This window comes from Haliotis cracherodii, unplaced genomic scaffold, assembly GCF_022045235.1.
Source record: "Haliotis cracherodii isolate W230 unplaced genomic scaffold, xgHalCrac1.p SCAF_18, whole genome shotgun sequence".
Lineage (NCBI taxonomy): Eukaryota > Metazoa > Mollusca > Gastropoda > Lepetellida > Haliotidae > Haliotis > Haliotis cracherodii.
This window is the reverse complement of record NW_027266273.1, coordinates 24,084,450-24,103,461: the sequence shown is the minus strand read 5'-3', so window position 1 is coordinate 24,103,461 and position 19,012 is coordinate 24,084,450. Positions and strand designations below refer to the sequence as shown.

The window sequence follows — 19,012 nt, the reverse complement described above, 5'->3', positions numbered from 1 at the left end:
CCAACCTAAAGGGGAAAAGCTTGCCGATGATGCACTGGTGCATCTTTGAAACATGTGATTACCATGTTATATTGTTGTGCGTTTAAGGAGGAACTGGAACTGTTCTTCAGCTGATGTTGGAGTCGAGGTCGAGGGTTTCAGTGAGCCCTACTCACTTGCTTCCTTGTTTTATTTGAATGTGGATGGGTTCAGAGAAATTCTATCAGACAAATGCTACATACACCAAGGATACTTTGAAGGTATCTTGCTCAGTGCTCGCGTCACGTGAATGTGTAAAACGTTTTCATGGAGCTCATTTTCACGAGGCAAGCGTGTCCACTAGCCTATATCAAAGCCTAGTTTCTACCCTTGCCACACCAAGGCCACCTTTCTTGGCTCGACCCTGGCGCCACATCGCGTAGATCCTGAGTTGTGAACTTTGTACTGAAAACACGATACCCAATCAGATCGCTGTTCTTATCTGGTATTGCTACACAGAAGATGGCGACTACCATAGGCGACGACCAAGTCTATCAGACTACAAAAACATTCGCGATTTAATCCCTGAAACAAAAACATAGGCAATAGTTGGGGTGTTTAAAAGATGGAAAAGACATATTCCAGACGTAAATCACTTTCATACGAAGGTCGTGGATGTTGGTTTTGTAAAAGGATGTCTGACTGGACTGAAACAACGATCTCTGATTGGACTGGACCCGTGAAGGTCCGGTGTAGAATAGGTCTTCAGCAACCCATGCTTGCCGTAAAAGGCGACTATACTTGTCGCAAAAGGAGATTAAAGGGATCGGGTGGTCAGGCTTGCTGACTTGTTTGCTACATGTCATCAATCCCAATTGCGTGAATCGATGCTCATGATATCAATCACTGGATTGTCTGGTCCAGACTCGATTATTTACAGACCGCGGAAAATATGGTACTGTATTTGGCAATCACATTCAGGTTTGTGTTCGATGAAATAAAATATATGTCATAAATATTAAATATGTGAAAGTTGTTTGCAGACTTGGAAAAGTAGAGGCCAGTGTTCGTCTTGAATTCAACAAAGTTGCTTTCCTGTGCATGCAATCAAACCATGAGTAAGATGATATGAAGCAGCGCCAGAGCCTGGTGATGTCATCCCATACTAACATTGCCTTGAGCAGTTCAAGTTTAGCTATGGACCAAGACTTTCATATAGCTGGAATATTGCTGAGTGCGGCGTAAATCAACAAACAACAAACAATCTGATTGGACTGTCGATACATGCGATGCAAGCGGGAAAACAAGACTTTGATAAAACGTCTAGTGGACGCTCTTACCTCAGAACGATGCATGCAGCAACTGGGCTATCGACCACACAGTTTTATGACAAGTTATCTGTATGTTTACCGTGTGAAAATAATAGTTGTATTGTCGAGATCTTGGTGTTATTTTATTTACAGACCGTCGTCTATTCGCTGGAATATTGCGGCGTTAAACAGCAAATAAATAAACTCAATTGATTTGGGGTCCCAGATGTATGTGCAGAAATTCAAGAACTGAAGTAATAATTGCATGTTTACCTATGCTTCGTGCGCTGTAACAAAGCCGACTATCACCCGTACAGTTTAGTGCATTTCTCGAACAGTTATGTGACTAGTAAGAATCCCTTCGAATTCGAATTCAAGTGTGTGTGTGTGCGTACGTGCGTGCGTGCGTGCGTGCGTGCGTGCGTGTCGAAATATATTGTTTTGTAAGTTTACAGGTATAAGGTTGTAAGTCAAAACCCACATGAAGCCTGGATTGGACTTGATCAATGTTGTAAAGTTGAGTGTGCACATTGAACATGCATGGCAAGGTGAGTGAATTAATTAGTTTGATATTATGGTTCTGTATTCGAAATTCATTTATAAAAAACTCACATTTGAGGGGAAATGATTGAAATCAGACATGGCAGTGTTTTTGAACAGGGTAAATGCAAGCAGCGAAAAATATGGTACTGTATTTGGCAATCACATTCAGGTTTGTGTTCGATGAAATAAAATATATGTCATAAATATTAAATATGTGAAAGTTGTTTGCAGACTTGGAAAAGTAGAGGACAGTGTTCGTCTTGAATTCAACAAAGTTGCTTTCCTGTGCATGCAATCAAACCATGAGTAAGATGATATGAAGCAGCGCCAGAGCCTGATGATGTCATCCCATACTAACATTGCCTTGAGCAGTTCAAGTTTAGCTATGGACCAAGACTTTCCTCATTAAGGTACAACTCCAGATTCTTACGTCTCATATGTTTGCTGTGGGTGAGAACCACTTGAAGTCCAATATCGTAATAAACAGGCCGATGAACATCCATGCTAGGTATCAGGATTCCACCTCAACCCGCACACTGTTTAACAATACTCTCTCTCAAAGCTCACCCACAACCATTACTATCAAGTCCAAATGTCACGGAGCTGTTCTCCAGGGGTGTCATTAAAAAGAAGAAAGTAATAATGAAAACGTGGTAATAGGTTCTCAGGCTTATTACTAACAACTAACTGTACCAATAGATGACAATAAAAGGATCAAATAAGCCAATTCTGCACTGACAAGGATCACTGATTAATTACATCAGAGCAAATAAATAAGCGACTTAGCTAAGCAACTGCATTACAGTTAGTATTAAAATGAGAGTAGCTAAAACAACACTTTGACAAGATATAGACAAGATGCTTAGACAGCCAATTTAGTCGGATGCGACTAATTAACATCTAAGTTTATTAACTCAACACTCTCAAGAGTGAATAACTTCGGCTGGGTAGAAAAACGAGAAATAAACACAGAGGGCTTATCCCGAAAATAAGTCATTTGGATTATAAAATTTCAAACAAGTCTAATAGACTACAGAGTCAGGTACTTTCACTGAGCAAGGAAATACTAAAATCCCAAAAAAACAAGACAATCACTGGGACGACCACCCAGTAGCAAACCGACCAAAACAGCCTAACGAATCCTCGGGGTGAAGACGCAAGACTCTGACAAAGTTTATATATACACTGCGCTCGACCCTGAGGGCGGACAGTCCCTCTTGGACAGCAGGGAATATGATAGTCTTACGCTTAGCTAACGTGTGTTTTAAACTGAATAGCAAACTAACATCTATATCCATTCGGAAGATGTAAGGATCACAATAAAGCGCTGAACATGAGCTATCCAATGCTATCATTAAAGATTTACAACAACGTATGTACAGGTATTGAGGAAGATGACCATAGATACATGAGAAATGTCAGAGTGTACATATAAATTCCCCTAATGTTTGAAAATCATAGTCACAAAAACATTTTCAACACATGTTTGTTTGTTTGTTTGTTTGTTTGTTGCTACCCTGCACTCATTGTTTAACGACGCACTCAGCAATATTGCAGCTATAAGACGGAGGTCTGTAAATAATCGTGTCTGGACCAGACAATCCAGTGATTGACATAACGAGCATCGATCAATGCAATGACATGCATATCGTCCAAGTCAGCGAGCCTGACCAACTGATCCAATTTGTCGCCTCTTACGACAAGCATCGATGCCTTTTAAAGCAAGCATGTGTTGCTGAAGATCTATTCTAACCCGGATCTTTTCAATACATGAACAAGGTAGTACACATACATTGTCACATGAATAAGGTATCACAGGTTTAGGAGATAACAAACATCAAGTCAATACATGGCCAGAGTGTGCCATTCAATCACAGGGGAACAAAATATGAGAGCCACTAATTCTCGAACTTAGAATGCAATGACACTGTACAACGACGAACGCCGGACTTTGCCGAACGGTGTCGGGAATAGAACGTTGCAGTCACTTAAACAGAACAAGGGTAAATTTATGACACGGTTATAGTAAGTACAGTTACATGTGTGTGGAAGTTTGTGACTTTGAGGTGTGATCAACTAAAGGTCCCCGTGTAGAACGTATCCTGAATAATAAAACAATTTGTGATTCTTTGAAAGTCTATCTGAACTTCTCACAAGAAAGAATGACCCCAAAATGGAACGTGCTTGTCCCTCCCCGAGAAAGAAAAGCAACAGACTCTCATGTATGAGAGAAAACACTGTTTATATCACCCCTTGTGTGTAAATAACACGCTTCTCCACTCACGTGAAACTACATCCCAATCTACTCAAATGTATAAACACAGCCTCAGACCTGTGCATATGCTTGTCAACAATATTCAGTACATCACTTACTTGATAACAGTGTTGGAATCTACACCGAAACGTCGCTCCTAATCATAATAAAGAAGTTGTTCATCCATATATCTTTTCCTTACTTAGTACTCCAGCTTCTAAATGCCTCTCAAAGGAGTCACTAATGTTAGTGTATCAAATATTATTTCATTGTGTAATTACAGATACACATACAAAGATACATTTGAAGCATCTTTTTTCACTTTCTGAGATTTATTCAAAGGTACTAGTAACTAGTAGTTAAAGTTGCTAGCATTAAAGTTAATTTTGTAAAATAATTTATCATCTTATTGTAAGTTTTTCAGTTCAATTTCTGATCTACACACACCCGATATTCTTACAATAAAGTTTAAACGTTGATTTCATTTATCAACAGAAGATAGTTTAATACTAATTTATATAATGGCCAATGACCTATGATAAATTTGTTTGTACATCTTTGTATCACAGTGAAAAAATGATTGGTTGGTTGGTTTGTTGTTTAACGCCACACTCAGCAATATTCCAGCTATATGACGGCGGTGTGTAAATAATCGAATCTGGACCAGAGAATCCAGTGATTAATATCATAAACATCGATCCACGCAGTATGGGATCGATGACATGCATAAACCAAGTCAAGGAGCCTGACCACCCGATCCCGTTAGTCGCCTTTTACGGCAAGCATGGGTTGCTGACCGGATCTTCACGGGTCGTGCAAACATGAAGCTGGTGAACAATTGATATGGTCCTAGTACAATGAAGTTGCAATTATCTACTCGTGGATCGGAGGACAGGTTCACCAAGGCAACACACACTTCTGCCATCTTGCTTGCCCATAGTGCATTTCACAGAATTCTTCCCTCACTTGACAAAAGTGATAGACAGGGAACCCTTCATAAAAGCATTGAGACGGTTGATGACTCGCTCCACATGAATTCAGACATTAGAGTACAGCCTTGATGTTTCGACTTCTTGTCTTGAGAGTTGATTCCTGCTCCACAATAATCCGTACAAAGAGAGATATATTGCTGGGTCCAGCAAATGCACCAACAAATCCCTGTCTCAAAGATTAGCCATATCCCTGAACACAATCAAGGAAGAACGTTCTTCATATTCACAGAAAGGTTTGGGGATAAGTTGAATTAATGCCATGTGGATACTCAGAAACTCAAAGGAGTTGCTTGACTTTTTACAATCTCAGAAAATCCCAGGTAAAATTCTGTCAAAACATTTGATTTTTCTTTATACACCACCATCCCACATGACAAACTTAAGGAACATCTTCTTTCCTTTATCAGTTGGGCTTTTGATACAAAACGTGGTGATCATATATATAGTTTCACATCTATTCTCTTGTCAAAAATGAAAGCAAATATCATCTGCAGTTTACTGAAAAAACAATATGTGAAATGCTGGACTTTCTCATTGATAAAATCTATGTAATATTTTGGGGTAAGACATTTAGGCATCCCATTGGCACCAATTGTGCTTCCCTTTATGCTGATCCGTTTAGTTATGCAGATCTATCAGAATTTCTGATTGGATTGGCAAAGTCAAAACAAGGTAATTTGGCCAAGAAGTTTTAATTAAGCTTCAGGTATATCGACGATCTAATATAGTTTCATAACCACCAAACAGCCAATTCCCTTCCACTGATTTACCCACCTGAACTGGGATAAAGGAGACCCAAGAAGAGCCCCTCACCTGTTACCCATTTGGATCTATGCATAAAGATTCAGTGTGACTAAACACTCTCCACAAGACTGTATGCCAAAAGGGATGACTTCAACTTTCTAAGAGTCAACTTTCCTTTCATGTCCATCAATACTCTTGCAGCTGCAGCTCTTTGTGCCTACATTTCACAACTTTAGAGGTACACCCGAACATGCTCCTTCTACCAAGATTTCAAAGAGCGTCATACTACTCTTGTTCATCGGGGCGAGGTCACCCGCTACTGTCACATATGACGCTGGTACAGCCTTCTTGTTATATATAGCCTAGTCACTCACTACAGGAAATACACACTGTAAAATCTATTTTCAGTAACAACTGTTAAATATGTCTCTTGTTCCAGCGTACTGTGAATTCGCTATCCATATTATTCCTTGGGCATTTATCCTCTATATAGATACAACGAGGGGATAACCTCTGGTTGCCATAGTATTGAACAAAAACTACTTAGAAGGCATAATATGTTTAATTTAAATGTGGCTTGACATGAGGCCCCCTTCCCCGCAACTGAATATCCAATGGTCGGTCCCTTGCATGTCGACAACGTTTGAGCTACATAAGTGGGTATCCAATTTTGAATTGCAGTTTATTCACGAAAGAGGATTGAGCGGCATTGCTGTTATTTGTTTATGACACAGAGAATATACATCCTATGATATATTACAAATGTGTATTTCCATACAATTACAATGGCTGTGCATATCGACCAGCAGCCAGTCTTCTATATTAAACTAGGTGTAACTGATACCCAGGAGGCAGGAGCACCATTACGTATTGCCGAGTGACTGAATATTCCTCTCGCTCACAGTAACGCACCGAGACAGGAGCATTGTGAAACCAGACAAGGAAACGTTCCACCATGTTAAGGTAGTTAATATCCAGGTCAGGCAATCCAGATCACCAATGCGGCACTAATCCAGCTTTATGACGGCGGTCTGTAAATAATCGAGTCTGGACCAGAGAATCCAGTGATTAACATCATGACCATCGACCCAAGCAATTGAGATACGATGACATGCATCAACCAAGTCAGCGAGCCTGACCACCCGATCCTGTTAGTCGCCGCTTACGGCAAGCATGGGTTGCTAATGACCTATTCTACTCCGGATCTTCACGGGTACATTTTAAGGGGTAGTTTAACGTTAGGGTTCCCATTAGTATGTCCTATAAACTCAACGTCTTTGTCGTCTTTTGATATCTGAGCAATTATTGTCAATGTTTCAGAATTTGAATTGGTTTGGGTTATTTTTTCTTCTTCAGTGCTACATAGAGGATATTGGGTTTTCTGTCAAATAATGTTACCCTCCATAAGTGGCCTGACAAAAGTGACACTTTCATAGCGTGTCAGGTCACGACACAAGGTAAACATTTGATTTGCCACGAAATTCTCTCATATTATGTATTTTCGTATTGATCTTCTTGTATCATTAGTGAAGATTAAAATTTTCTGCTGGATAAATTTATACATTTCTAACATTTTACTGTCTCTGTCATGTACTGTTAGAAAATTGTACAATTGTAACTCACATTTATTTAAATATATTTTAAACAGTATTGCTTTGACACAGTGTTAGTGTAACCTGTGTCTTTGGGTTTGTGTATACTTTAGCTAAACATAGGGTGTGTACGCACTAACTAAGCGACGCATCCAGGAAATCTTACAGAGTGTGTAACACCAACATACCACAGTCGTCATGGACACCAGAAGTAGGCAAGGAAATGAAATCATTCAAGCACTTTTACAAGTTCAACCAGTTGCAGTTTTTCTGTGTCTGAAACCTCAATATATACATTGTACATGTGGTGGGGTATGACGTGGTTTTGTACAGTGATTTTCAATTACCTTACAACAAGGTAATAGCGAAGACTTTGAAAGGCTTTTAGAAGTGATACTTATAAGGAAGTACTAGAATCTGTACTTTATTAAGAAAGTGTTATCCTACATATAACATTTGCTACAGTTAATGTAGTGTTGCTTACATTTAATAATATATACACAAGGATTCAGAGTGACTGAAAACTTGTATGACAAGAGCGATGACTTTTTAAATAGTCAACGCTCCCTTCATGTCGAACAATATTCCAGCAGCTCCAGCCATTGGTGTTCACTATTCACTACTTTTGGAGGTACAGTCGAGCATGCTCTATCTTCCAAGATTTCAAAGAGTGTCAAGGTTACAAATTTCATGGCCTCAGTAAAGCTTTGAAAATGTTTCATGACAGACATGTAGAGGACATATATCTACCATAAAACATATTTGTCATTGCTGTCTGAACATATTTGTCACTGAAAAAATTGATGTCCGAGGCAATAATTTGGACTCAGTTATTTCATGACGTGTCTAGAGATTGTTTGACCAGGTCTACAACATCCAATGCCTCAGTAAAGCTCTCAAGACGTTTTATTGTAGACATGTGGAGTACTATGTACCATGTTTCAGGTGAACAATTGATTTGCCCTTGCATGTCATTGTGACGGATGCCACCGGTGGAGCAGGATACCCTCACCTATTCGCGAACATCTGGTATCATCACTATTTGATTGTGATTCATAAACACATGCTTATGATAAGTCGGAAACGTACAATCGGCACGGCGTTTGGTAGAGATTTGTGTTTTGAATACGGAAAGGGTTTGGTATTGTTATGTATTTGTTATTTAGCAAAAATAATGATCATATTATCAGTATTTAAATACCATACATGTAGGTTATGCAACATAATCACTAAAGGGATTGCATGTACAAATACTAAAATATAATTTGTATAAGAGTTGTTAGGTCCATTCATGCAACTGATTCCTTCTATATATAGTAAACTACGGTTATAACGAACTCAAAGTGACCACTAATTTTAGTTCGTAATAACCGAAGTTCGTTTTAAGCATATACACAGCATACCAACCACAAATAGTCGGGACAATAAAGTAAGTTCCTTATATTCGTCAGTTCGTTATAAGCGTGTTCGTTATTAACGTAATTTACTGTATTTTATCATCCAAAACTGGCTCCCACAGGAGATAACAGCTTTTTCATGGAAGCCCCACACCTCCGCCCCATATAACAAAATATGTTTTATTTTATAATCAAACAACTTAAATAACATATTTACATTAATATTTGGGTATTCATGCTGTAATTGCTTTATAACAGAGCTTCACTGGCTTTTGAAACAAGACCACTTGTACACACTGTCCATGACAACCTGGTAGAAAACACAATACCTAAATAATTATAATAAGTTGATGTCTTTATTTGTCCTCAATCAAAATACCACTTCTCATAATGTCGTAAATAACCACTATTTCGAAAAACAAATATTTCTGTCTTAACCATATTTATCTGTAAGCCCCATGATTTATAATAGTCATAAAAAATACATAAATCATCAGCATACAATGATAACAGTAGTTCAAACCTATGAATATACCTCTTACATCTGCATCTTCCATCATGGATTGAAATTCTGAAATAAACATTGCAAATAAAAACGGGCTGCTAACACAACCTTGTCTGACTCCACTTAACTATCAAAATAAACAGTAATAGTAGTGTTGGATACTCTCACAGCTGCTTTTATATTCGAATACATATTTCACAGTACAGTGAATAATTAACCATGAACACCTTTATTCATTATTGAATACCACAGTAATTTCCTATCAACAGAATCAAATGCCTTCTTAAAGTCTACATACATGTAAATACAGTAAAAACGTCCAACAATTCTAGATAAATACTTTTGTACAAGACATTGCAGAGTAAAAAAATTCCGTTGCGCAAAAGCCTTTCCTAAATCCTGCCTGGGCCTCAGGTATACTGTTAAAGTGATCAGAAAAAAAAAACGTTTAAGACGCCCCTTTAGAATAGGAGAGAATAACTTCCCAAAAATATCCATCAAAGATATGCCTCATCAACACTATTATAACAATTATCAACACCGTCAAAGCTTCCCTTTTATGGAGTGGTACAATAACACTCTTAGCTCATTCGGATGGAAAATTACCCGTTGACAAAATATTTTTATACATAACTAACAAATATGGAATTAAAACAGTACTGCAACATTGGATCATCTCAGCCTTCATACCATCTGATCCTGCAGCTTCACCCTGCTTCAGATCTCTTATGGATGATTCGATCTCTTCCTGTGTAATATCGCCATTAAGAATATTATTTACATCATCATCAGTACAGAAATCACACAATTGTTTATTATGGTTATTTATAACATTATCTGCCTGCTCAATAATATATCAGTATGGTTTAAAATATTCGTAAAATAATCAAACCAATCGTGGTTGGCAAATCTTGTTGGAAACAGGACAACAACTTGTCTTCTTTGTCAATGCACTTATCTTTTTCCAGAATGATTTACTATCTCCACTACTGTCTACAAGTTCACGAACACAAGTCTCCTCGTATTCAAATCTTTTGTTCCTGCATAAAGACCTGTAACAATTCCTTACTGTAGAATATTTAGAGAGAATCTAAACTTTAGAATCTAATACATTTAACTTTTTAGTCTTCATATCCTCCCAGTCTTTATGGTACCATTTTTCTATAGATTTCTATCTCTAGAAAGTAATCCACATGAAATAGAACCATTATGTACAGCATTGGTCAAAGCTTCAACAGCTAAGTCAACATTCAAAGACAATATATGCATCAACTCATCCATGTGAAGTGCAGACAATGACTCATAAACATTATGTTTAAAGGCATCACAAATTTCATTTCTCCATGTAAAGCTAGGAATATTACTTACATGCATTTCATTACCATTAGCGGCCTGTCTATCACCTCAGTGGAGGGTAAGTATGATAGGAAAGTGATCTGATTCACAGCGAGTATGTATGCCAAAGTCGGAGATGTTGTCTAATAAACTAGTTGAGCGCAGTACATAATCAACCAAACTAGCGCCACCATCCTTAAAACAAGTAAATGATCCTTCCTTATCCCCAGCAAATCGTTCATTTACAATATGGACAGAAAACGTACAACACAAAGTCCACCAGAACCCTCCCGTATTCTTTACACATATCGCTGGCACTGCTGGGTACGTCAAATGCGTCCGTTACATGTCGTCTAAACATGTAATGCATCTGTTGTTGTCATCGATTATACAATCTTTCAAATTACCGCACCCTCCATTATAGTCAGCAGGAAAAATACAAGCTTTTGTCTAAATAATCTATACCCATATGGATTCTAATTTCTGTCTTTGTCTGTTCTAGCAGATATTCGACATTTGTTGTACTCGGGCGTTGACGTTTTAGCCTCCAAATTGGATACATTACCTACAGCCACCTGTTTTTCTATCTGTGAAATTGATTATATCTTGTATGAGCTTAATATCAAAGGACCAGAATATTCGGTTACGCGATACCGTTTGCACAGGTGGCCTTCTTGGTGTGACACATGTGACTGATGCGCACGCACTGCTATCGCCGACAGTCTGATCACTTACAGAAGGGCAACAGGGAAGAGAGAAAATGTGAGTACTATTCACTTTGTTTGGCAATGCTACCTCAACATATTTGTCACGTATCGCTTGTTGTTTGAACGGTCAAGTTAACACTTTGAAATGTGATCTTCAAATACGATCTCATGATAGATAGATAGATAGATAGATAGATAGATAGATAGATAGATAGATAGATAGATAGAGAGTGAGTGAGTGAGTGAGTGAGTGAGTGAGTGAGTGAGTGAGTGAGTGAGAGAGTGAGTGATTGAGTGAGTGAGTGAGTGAGTGAGTGAGTTGGGTTTAACGCCGCTTTTAACAGTATTCCAGTTATATCACGGCGTGTCAGCTTAATGTGGGAGGAAAGCCCATAGTGATGCAGGTCTCAGACGTTTACCACTTCGGTGAAACCCACGAGCACGGGTATGGTGCTGACAAACCTAGAAACATAATTGGGGCGAACCGAGATTCGAACCCACAATCATAGGTTTCTGGCGTGCCCAAGGGACGCAACCCTGCACAGCGAATCGCGGCGACTTAGACGACTGGGCCACCCGTGCCCCCAGATAGATAGATAGATAGATAGATAGATAGATAGATAGATAGATAGTCAGGAAAGAATAACGCAACACGAATTGTGTTCCTTCATGTTATGACGTTTAACATCAGAGAGAAGTCTCATCAGGACGATTATACCTTCAGTTCGTGTATTGTTATATTAGCATGTAAATTTCTTCATATGAGTGCTACTGTACAAGAGTGAATCTCACCTCTTTATAAATGTGCTACTGTACTCTTGTAAATCTTACGAATCTAGTGAATCTTTGACATACACATGAAAACCTTTCCTAGTAAATGGTTCCTAAGGTCATCTTGATGACGGTAAGTAGTCAGTTTGTCCTAGGTACATGTATGATATGGTCGGAATCGTACAATAGACACGGTCTTGTCGCTTCCATTTAAAGGAAGGAAATGGTAAGTGTCAGTGTTTTCCCGTAACCCAAACACGCCGTTATATGTGTATTTGTGTTACAGCGGGACAGTTATTTCATCATGTGGCGACCTCGGCAGCTGAAGATAGTGGTAGTTGTGTTGTGTTGCGCAGGAGTATTTGTTGTTCACGGTGAGTATGATGCCCCCTCCCCTCCCCACCCCACCCCCAGTTGCTGTATACTTCCATTAGATACAGACGGAGACAACGCAACTCTTGCAACAATGAATATAACTCCTATCTTACAGTGAGACCCCGCGCATACCGACGCCGAAATATCCATCCTTACTACGTTGCCAACGACAATCGTCTGGAAAGCGGGACTTCTATGTGCGTTCCGTGGTTTCCCAAAAATGTTAAAATGTTGGGGCCTTGAGACAGTAACACCTGACTCCCCTCCCCCCCCCCCCCCCACATCCCCCCCCCCCCCCCCCCCCCCCCCCACTCCACCACCCCACACACACACTTACACACTGAAACGAACACATTCTTAAGTGATTCTCTTTCTAGTAGGCAAAAGTTAAATTTTCGTTTTAGTTTTAACTAAATTAGCAAACGTGCTATATATAGTGTCACTAGATTATCTTGTCCAGACACGCTATCAATGGATTGTCTAGTCAACACTCGCTTGGTGTTGGGTGCGGCGAATGACAACAAACACTTACGTTTTATGCAAATTGAGTGGCGGGTGCAGCCGGCAGAGCGGGGATATGCTCACCCAATGCCGAACACCGGGTGTCGGCACTGATGTTCTGTGATCATTCACATAATTTTGATCTTAATTTTACCTGTTACGCCGAGTGGAATCTATTTCTGCGAATAACCTATAGACTGAGCTTTCTCTGGCGTTGGCGTTTAATAGTCATTGTAATACGTAACCATTCCTATTTCAGAGATAAGTGAGCACCTTGTTGGAAAGGACATCAAGCACATCGACAAGACTCAAAAGCACAGTTTAACTGGTAAGCACATTATATTCTACCTTTAACCGTTACTTATTATTCAGGAAAACTTCTCGTTTGGTTAAAGGGTGCACGGATGGCCCACTCATCTGAGGCGCCGCAATTCGCTGTTCAGAGTTGCGTCCCTTCGATCGTGGGTTCGCCCCGATATATGTTTCTAGGTTTGTCAGCACAATACCCATGCTTGTGGGCTTCACCTAAGAGGTAAACGCCTAAGACCTGCATCACTTCGGGCTTTCATCCCACATTAAGCTGACACATCGTGATATAACTGTAATACTGTTAAAAGCGGCGTTAAACCCCACTCACTTGAAGGTTGAATGGTAATGCTGATGTGGCTATTAGACCTTCAAGCTTGAAATTTAAGCTATTTGGGGTACAAGTAATACATTGAAACTGGGATTGACACAGATCGTTATCGACCTGATAAGTTAATTAAGGTGAGGTGAAATTGGCTTTAACGTCGCGTCCAAGTTTATTGCACTTATATAGCGACGTGCATGTACGTGTTTGTGTTTGTGTGTTTGTTTGTTTTTAAACCCCCAACGATTGTCTATGGTTTTGTGTCAGGGATGAAAGCGCGAATGTTGTTGTTTTCTGATCGACTCGGTCGTCGCCTTTGGTAGTTGCCATCTTTGTGAAGCGACGAGATAGGAACAGCGATCTGGTTACGCGACCTACGCGAAGTGGCACTAGGGTGGAGCCAGGAAAAGTGGCCTAGATGTGCCACGGGTAGAAACTAGGCTTTGGTATAGGCTAGTGGACATGCTTGCCTCGGGAAGATGACACATTACATGATACACCAGACTCCCTGTGTAAAACTGTCAGTAATTACCCCTGCTCGGGGGTTTCACCAACATGGTGAACGTCTAAGTGAAAGCGAAAGTATCAAATGTCTGCGAAAAGGGCAAAATAGTGATGAAAACAGTTTGAATGGGTCACTTGAAATATCTCTTAAAAAGCCTATCGTATGAGCATGTGTTTATGAGTCACTATCATAGTGATGATACCAGGTGTTCGCGAAAAGGTGAGCGTATCCTGCGCTGGCGGTGGCACCTGTCAAACTTGTTTTATTCTGATCCAACAACCCTTGGACATGTCATGAACAAAATGAAATTCCGATCTAAGCGGTGGTAAATAAACTCACTCATTCACCCACTGTGTAAACGTGAACTAAACTGCATGGCAATAGGAAGTATACACTTGGAAATTGGATTTAACCAAAGGACAACAAACATAATCAAAACAGTCGCTGAAACACTCCAGACTTAACGTTCAAAACACAACCATGTTACCCGTATTAAGTACATCCCCCATCGAAACATGCCTTGTTTGTGTCATTTATCCACCATCAAACATGGGTGTTGTTGTGTATGTGTGTTTCGCTCTGTTATTTCCGAAATTCAAGGACCGCCTCCGTGTTCTAGTCGTAGAGCGTCCGCCCGGAGAGCGGAAGGTCCGGGGTTCGATCCCCGGCCGCGTCATACCAAAAGACGTTTAAAGATGGTACTTGTTGTTACCCTGTCTTGCGCTCGGCATTAAGGGGCTAAAACAAGAACTGGTCGGCTCGGAGTCAGTATACTGTGTCTGAGTGGGGTATTCATGTTAAACTGCGGCATGGTATCCAGTAAGCTAGCACTATAAATCGGCATCGGTCCGGACTAGTACAAGCAGCCACACAAACACACACACGTACATGCACGTCGCTATATAAGTGCAATAATCTTGGATGCTACGTTAAACCCCATTTCACCTCACCTCCGAAATTCAAGTATATGTCCGTGGAATGTTGAAGCCTCTGTTGTTATTTTCACTGGTAAAAAAATAAATTCAATTTATATCTTGCGACAACATACAACGTAAGAGTGTCTGTCGCTGGGTGATGTCGTTAAACACAAATAGTGTATTTCGTCAGGTTTAGCGAATTTGCATAGAAGTTCTACTTTTATTTCGGGTACAGTAAAGTACAGTTATAACGAACTCAAAGGGACTACTAATTTTAGTTCGTTATAACCGTAGTTCGTTATAAGCTTATACACAGCATAACTACAGCAAACAGTCGGGACCAAAAAGTAAGTTCGTTATATCCGTCAGTTCGTTATAAACGTGTTCGGTATAACCGTAGTTTACTGTATTTGTTTTCTATGAAGACTGAAGTGCGGTGATCAAGGCAAACATGTTTATCTCATCTCGTGATCTGACAAAGTGGATATAGATAAAGTTGTATCAAGAGAAAAATATTCACCATTGAGTCCTTCGGGACATTTTATACACCTTTCTTTATTTCCTTTAAATATTCCACACCAACTTGTAGCTCGTACTGTTAATTCTCAAATTGTACTACCGCCATTGTTGCAGGTGTCAAGGGGACGAAGCAGAGCACGATGCTGATCATTCTGACGTACATGCGCAGTGGGTCTTCCTTCACCGGTGCTATTGTCCAGAGGCACCCGGATGTATTCTATGTGTTCGAGCCGCTTCATGACGTGGAACGCCAGAACAGACTGGCGGGGGGAAAGCAGGATTACTTACAGAGACAGTAAGCATGTTTACAATAGTCTAATTAGGTCACTATAAAATCGGCATCAGTCCGGACTAGTACATGCAGACACACACACACACACACACACACACACACACAGACACACACACACACACACACACATGCGCGTGTGCATGCACGACGCTATATAAGTGCAATAATCTTGTTTGCGACTATAAATCCCAGTTCACCTCACCTCTGAAATCATGGTTATCTGAAGGCTACAAAACAATCACACAATTGAGAGGTTTTATTACAGTTAGAGGCCGACCATTTGATATTCTTCGAAACAAAGATATTCTTGAAAAAATATCATCACCTAAACTTTAGGCTAAAGTTGACAACGTGTCTGCATGGATGGCTGTTGGAGCTAGATATATTTCATGACACCACGGTAGCCAAGTTTGTCCATTTACATCAACAGAGAGCGCCTACATCAACTTTGATGGCTGCAGACATGTGCTGCCTGGTGGTTGTGTCCATTGGTTCAGATGCACCCTGTAAGCAGGAACCATACGTGTACTTAATACATGCAAACTCTTAAGGGTGTACAAAACATCTTTTGTAGTTTGGCCCAGAACTATTCCGCCATTCTCATATTGGTCATGTGAAGGGAGGACGGAAAAGAGAGCTAACGATGCGTCCGTAAAATACACGTTGGCAGAACGGTGTTATCGCACGAGGCAAGCGGGACGATTAACGAGGAAAAGTAGCAAGTACACGTCAATGTGACGCTGAAGGACTCCTTGAATTGGCTTCGAACATTGTCAGTGATCTTCGGCACGATGTGCGAGTTTTAACCATAGGCGGATCCAGAGGGGCGGGAATGTGGGAACAACGTCTTTAATAACTCTGAAGCCGACGTTTCGGTATAGCTCTCTATACCGTTGTCTATACCGAAACGTCGCCTTCAGAGTTATTAAAGGAGTTGTTATCCATAAATTGTGTCTATTTTGTCATCCGTCAACTTCTAAGTAATGCCTATCAAACAATTCTAGTATACAAATAACAATAATTTTATTATAAATCAATACAAGTTACTTCACGGCGATTATAATGGCAGTACACAATAAAGTGGCAATACAAATTTCGGTGGCAGTATAATTACAATGGCTGTATAACATACAGTAAACTACGGTTATAACGAACTCAAAGGGACCACTAATTTTAGTTCGCAATAACCGTAGTTCGTTATAGGCATATATACAGCAACGGTTGGGACTAAAAAATAAGTTCGTTATATAGGTCAGTTCGTTATAAGCGTGTTCGTTATAAACGTATTTTACTGTACATGAAATCCAACAGAGAAAAGTATTCAGCGAGTCCTACTTTCAGGTTGTCAACCCTTGAGGGATTTCTCACGTGCAACACGAGCATGACGGATGCGTCGACTCTAGCCCAGGGCCACATGAAAAACAGCCCCGACACATACCCTTACTACACCTGTTCTCGCGACAAGTATCAATCGAAGATTGCAAATTGCACCATGCTCCTGCAAAATGCATGTAAGAAGTCGCGAGTGTCCTCTGTGAAAGTCATCAGGATAGGAGTGAAAAACGTGACTCACCTAATGAGTAAATATGACAACATGAAAGTTTTGCATTTGATACGGGACCCAAGGGCGACGATGTTGTCGCAGAATAGTGTCGGGTACCTTCCGTGGGCTGACCTGGGTCCATCCGCAAAACAGTTCTGCACAAGAGTTAAGCAGGACATTGAAGACTCAAAGGAAATGAGAAGAAGGTTTCCTGGACGTATCGCCACGATGCGTTACGAAGACTTGGCTGAAAAACCTATAATCATGGCAAAAGAGATATTTGACTTTATAGATCTTGAACTTACAGACAAGATAAAAAGTTACATAAAAAATATCACTCATAAGACAAATGACGTCTGTGACGCTTTGTGCGTTAAACGAGACTCTAAGGAAATAATTTCAAAATGGCGACTAGACTTGTCCTTAGCCAAAGTGTCCTTCATTGATAAGATATGTCAGCCCTTGTTTGATGTTATGGGGTACCTGCCTGCTGTGAGTGATGACAGTCTCCGCAATCTGTCTGTCCCACTGTATAATCAAATTTCCAGTAAATTTCATATATATTGACATGACAGTGTAATCGTAAACAGACTGACACGTGCATCTGATCATCAGTAATCTCTCCAGCGTTTACAGGGGCGGTCGGGTAGCCTAGTGGTTAAAGCGTTCGCTCGTCACGCCGAAGACCCGGGTTCGATTCCCGACATAGGTACAATGTGTGAAGCCCATTTATGGTGTCCCCCGCCGTGATATTGCTGGAATATTGCTAAAAGCGGCGTAAAACCATACTCACTCACTCACTCCAGCGTTTACAAGTCATGATATTTTCACACAAAACAAGGTGGGATGAATGTACGAAGATAACAATTTAATGACAAAACCAGTGACATAGGATTAATGTACAAAGATAACATTGTAATGACGGGGCCAATTACATTAATAAGATTATGGAAAGAATTAGTTAGGTTCTCTGGAGGTTACAAGGATCTGGCTATTGTGACACAAACAGTGAGGCAATCACGATGTCCTTTGACGTTGATGACGTGATTTCAGGAAAGTGGGGTGCACACTGTACACACTGTTAATGTACAGCACAGTAGAGTATACACGGGGTAGGTAGATACCTTGGTCTCTGTTAATGTACAGCACAGTAGAGTACACACCGGGTAGGTAGATACCTTGGTCTCTGTTAATGTACAGCACAGTAGAGTACACACCGGGTAGGTAGCTACCTTAGTCTCTGTCAATGTACAGCACAGTAGAGTACACACCGGGTAGGTAGATACCTTGGTCTCTGTTAATGTATAGCACAGTAGAGTACACACCGGGTAGGTAGCTACCTTAGTCTCTGTCAATGTACAGCACAGTAGAGTACACACCGGGTAGGTAGATACCTTGGTCTCTGTTAATGTATAGCACAGTAGAGTACACACCGGGTAGGTAGATACCTTGGTCTCTGTTAATGTACAGCACAGTGGAGTACACAGCGGGGAGGTAGATACCTTAGTCTCTGTCAATGTACAGCACAGTAGAGTACACACCGGGTAGGTAGATACCTTGGTCTCTGTTAATGTACAGCACAGTAGAGTAAACACCGGGTAGGTAGATACCTTGGTCTCTG

At 40.3% G+C, this 19,012-nt stretch overlaps 1 protein-coding gene across 1 annotated transcript; it reads left to right on the top strand.

Annotated features, from left to right (window-relative positions):
• Positions 1 to 11,364: 11,364 nt before the first annotated feature.
• Positions 11,365 to 18,019, top strand: LOC139465423 (carbohydrate sulfotransferase 1-like). Its single transcript, XM_071247133.1, has 5 exons — positions 11,365 to 11,392; positions 12,395 to 12,482; positions 13,244 to 13,312; positions 15,671 to 15,851; positions 17,190 to 18,019. The coding sequence occupies exons 2-5, from the start codon at positions 12,413 to 12,415 to the stop codon at positions 17,956 to 17,958; spliced, it is 1,089 nt and encodes a 362-aa protein (XP_071103234.1). The 5' UTR covers positions 11,365 to 11,392; positions 12,395 to 12,412; the 3' UTR covers positions 17,959 to 18,019.
• The last annotated feature ends 993 nt before the right edge of the window (positions 18,020 to 19,012 follow it).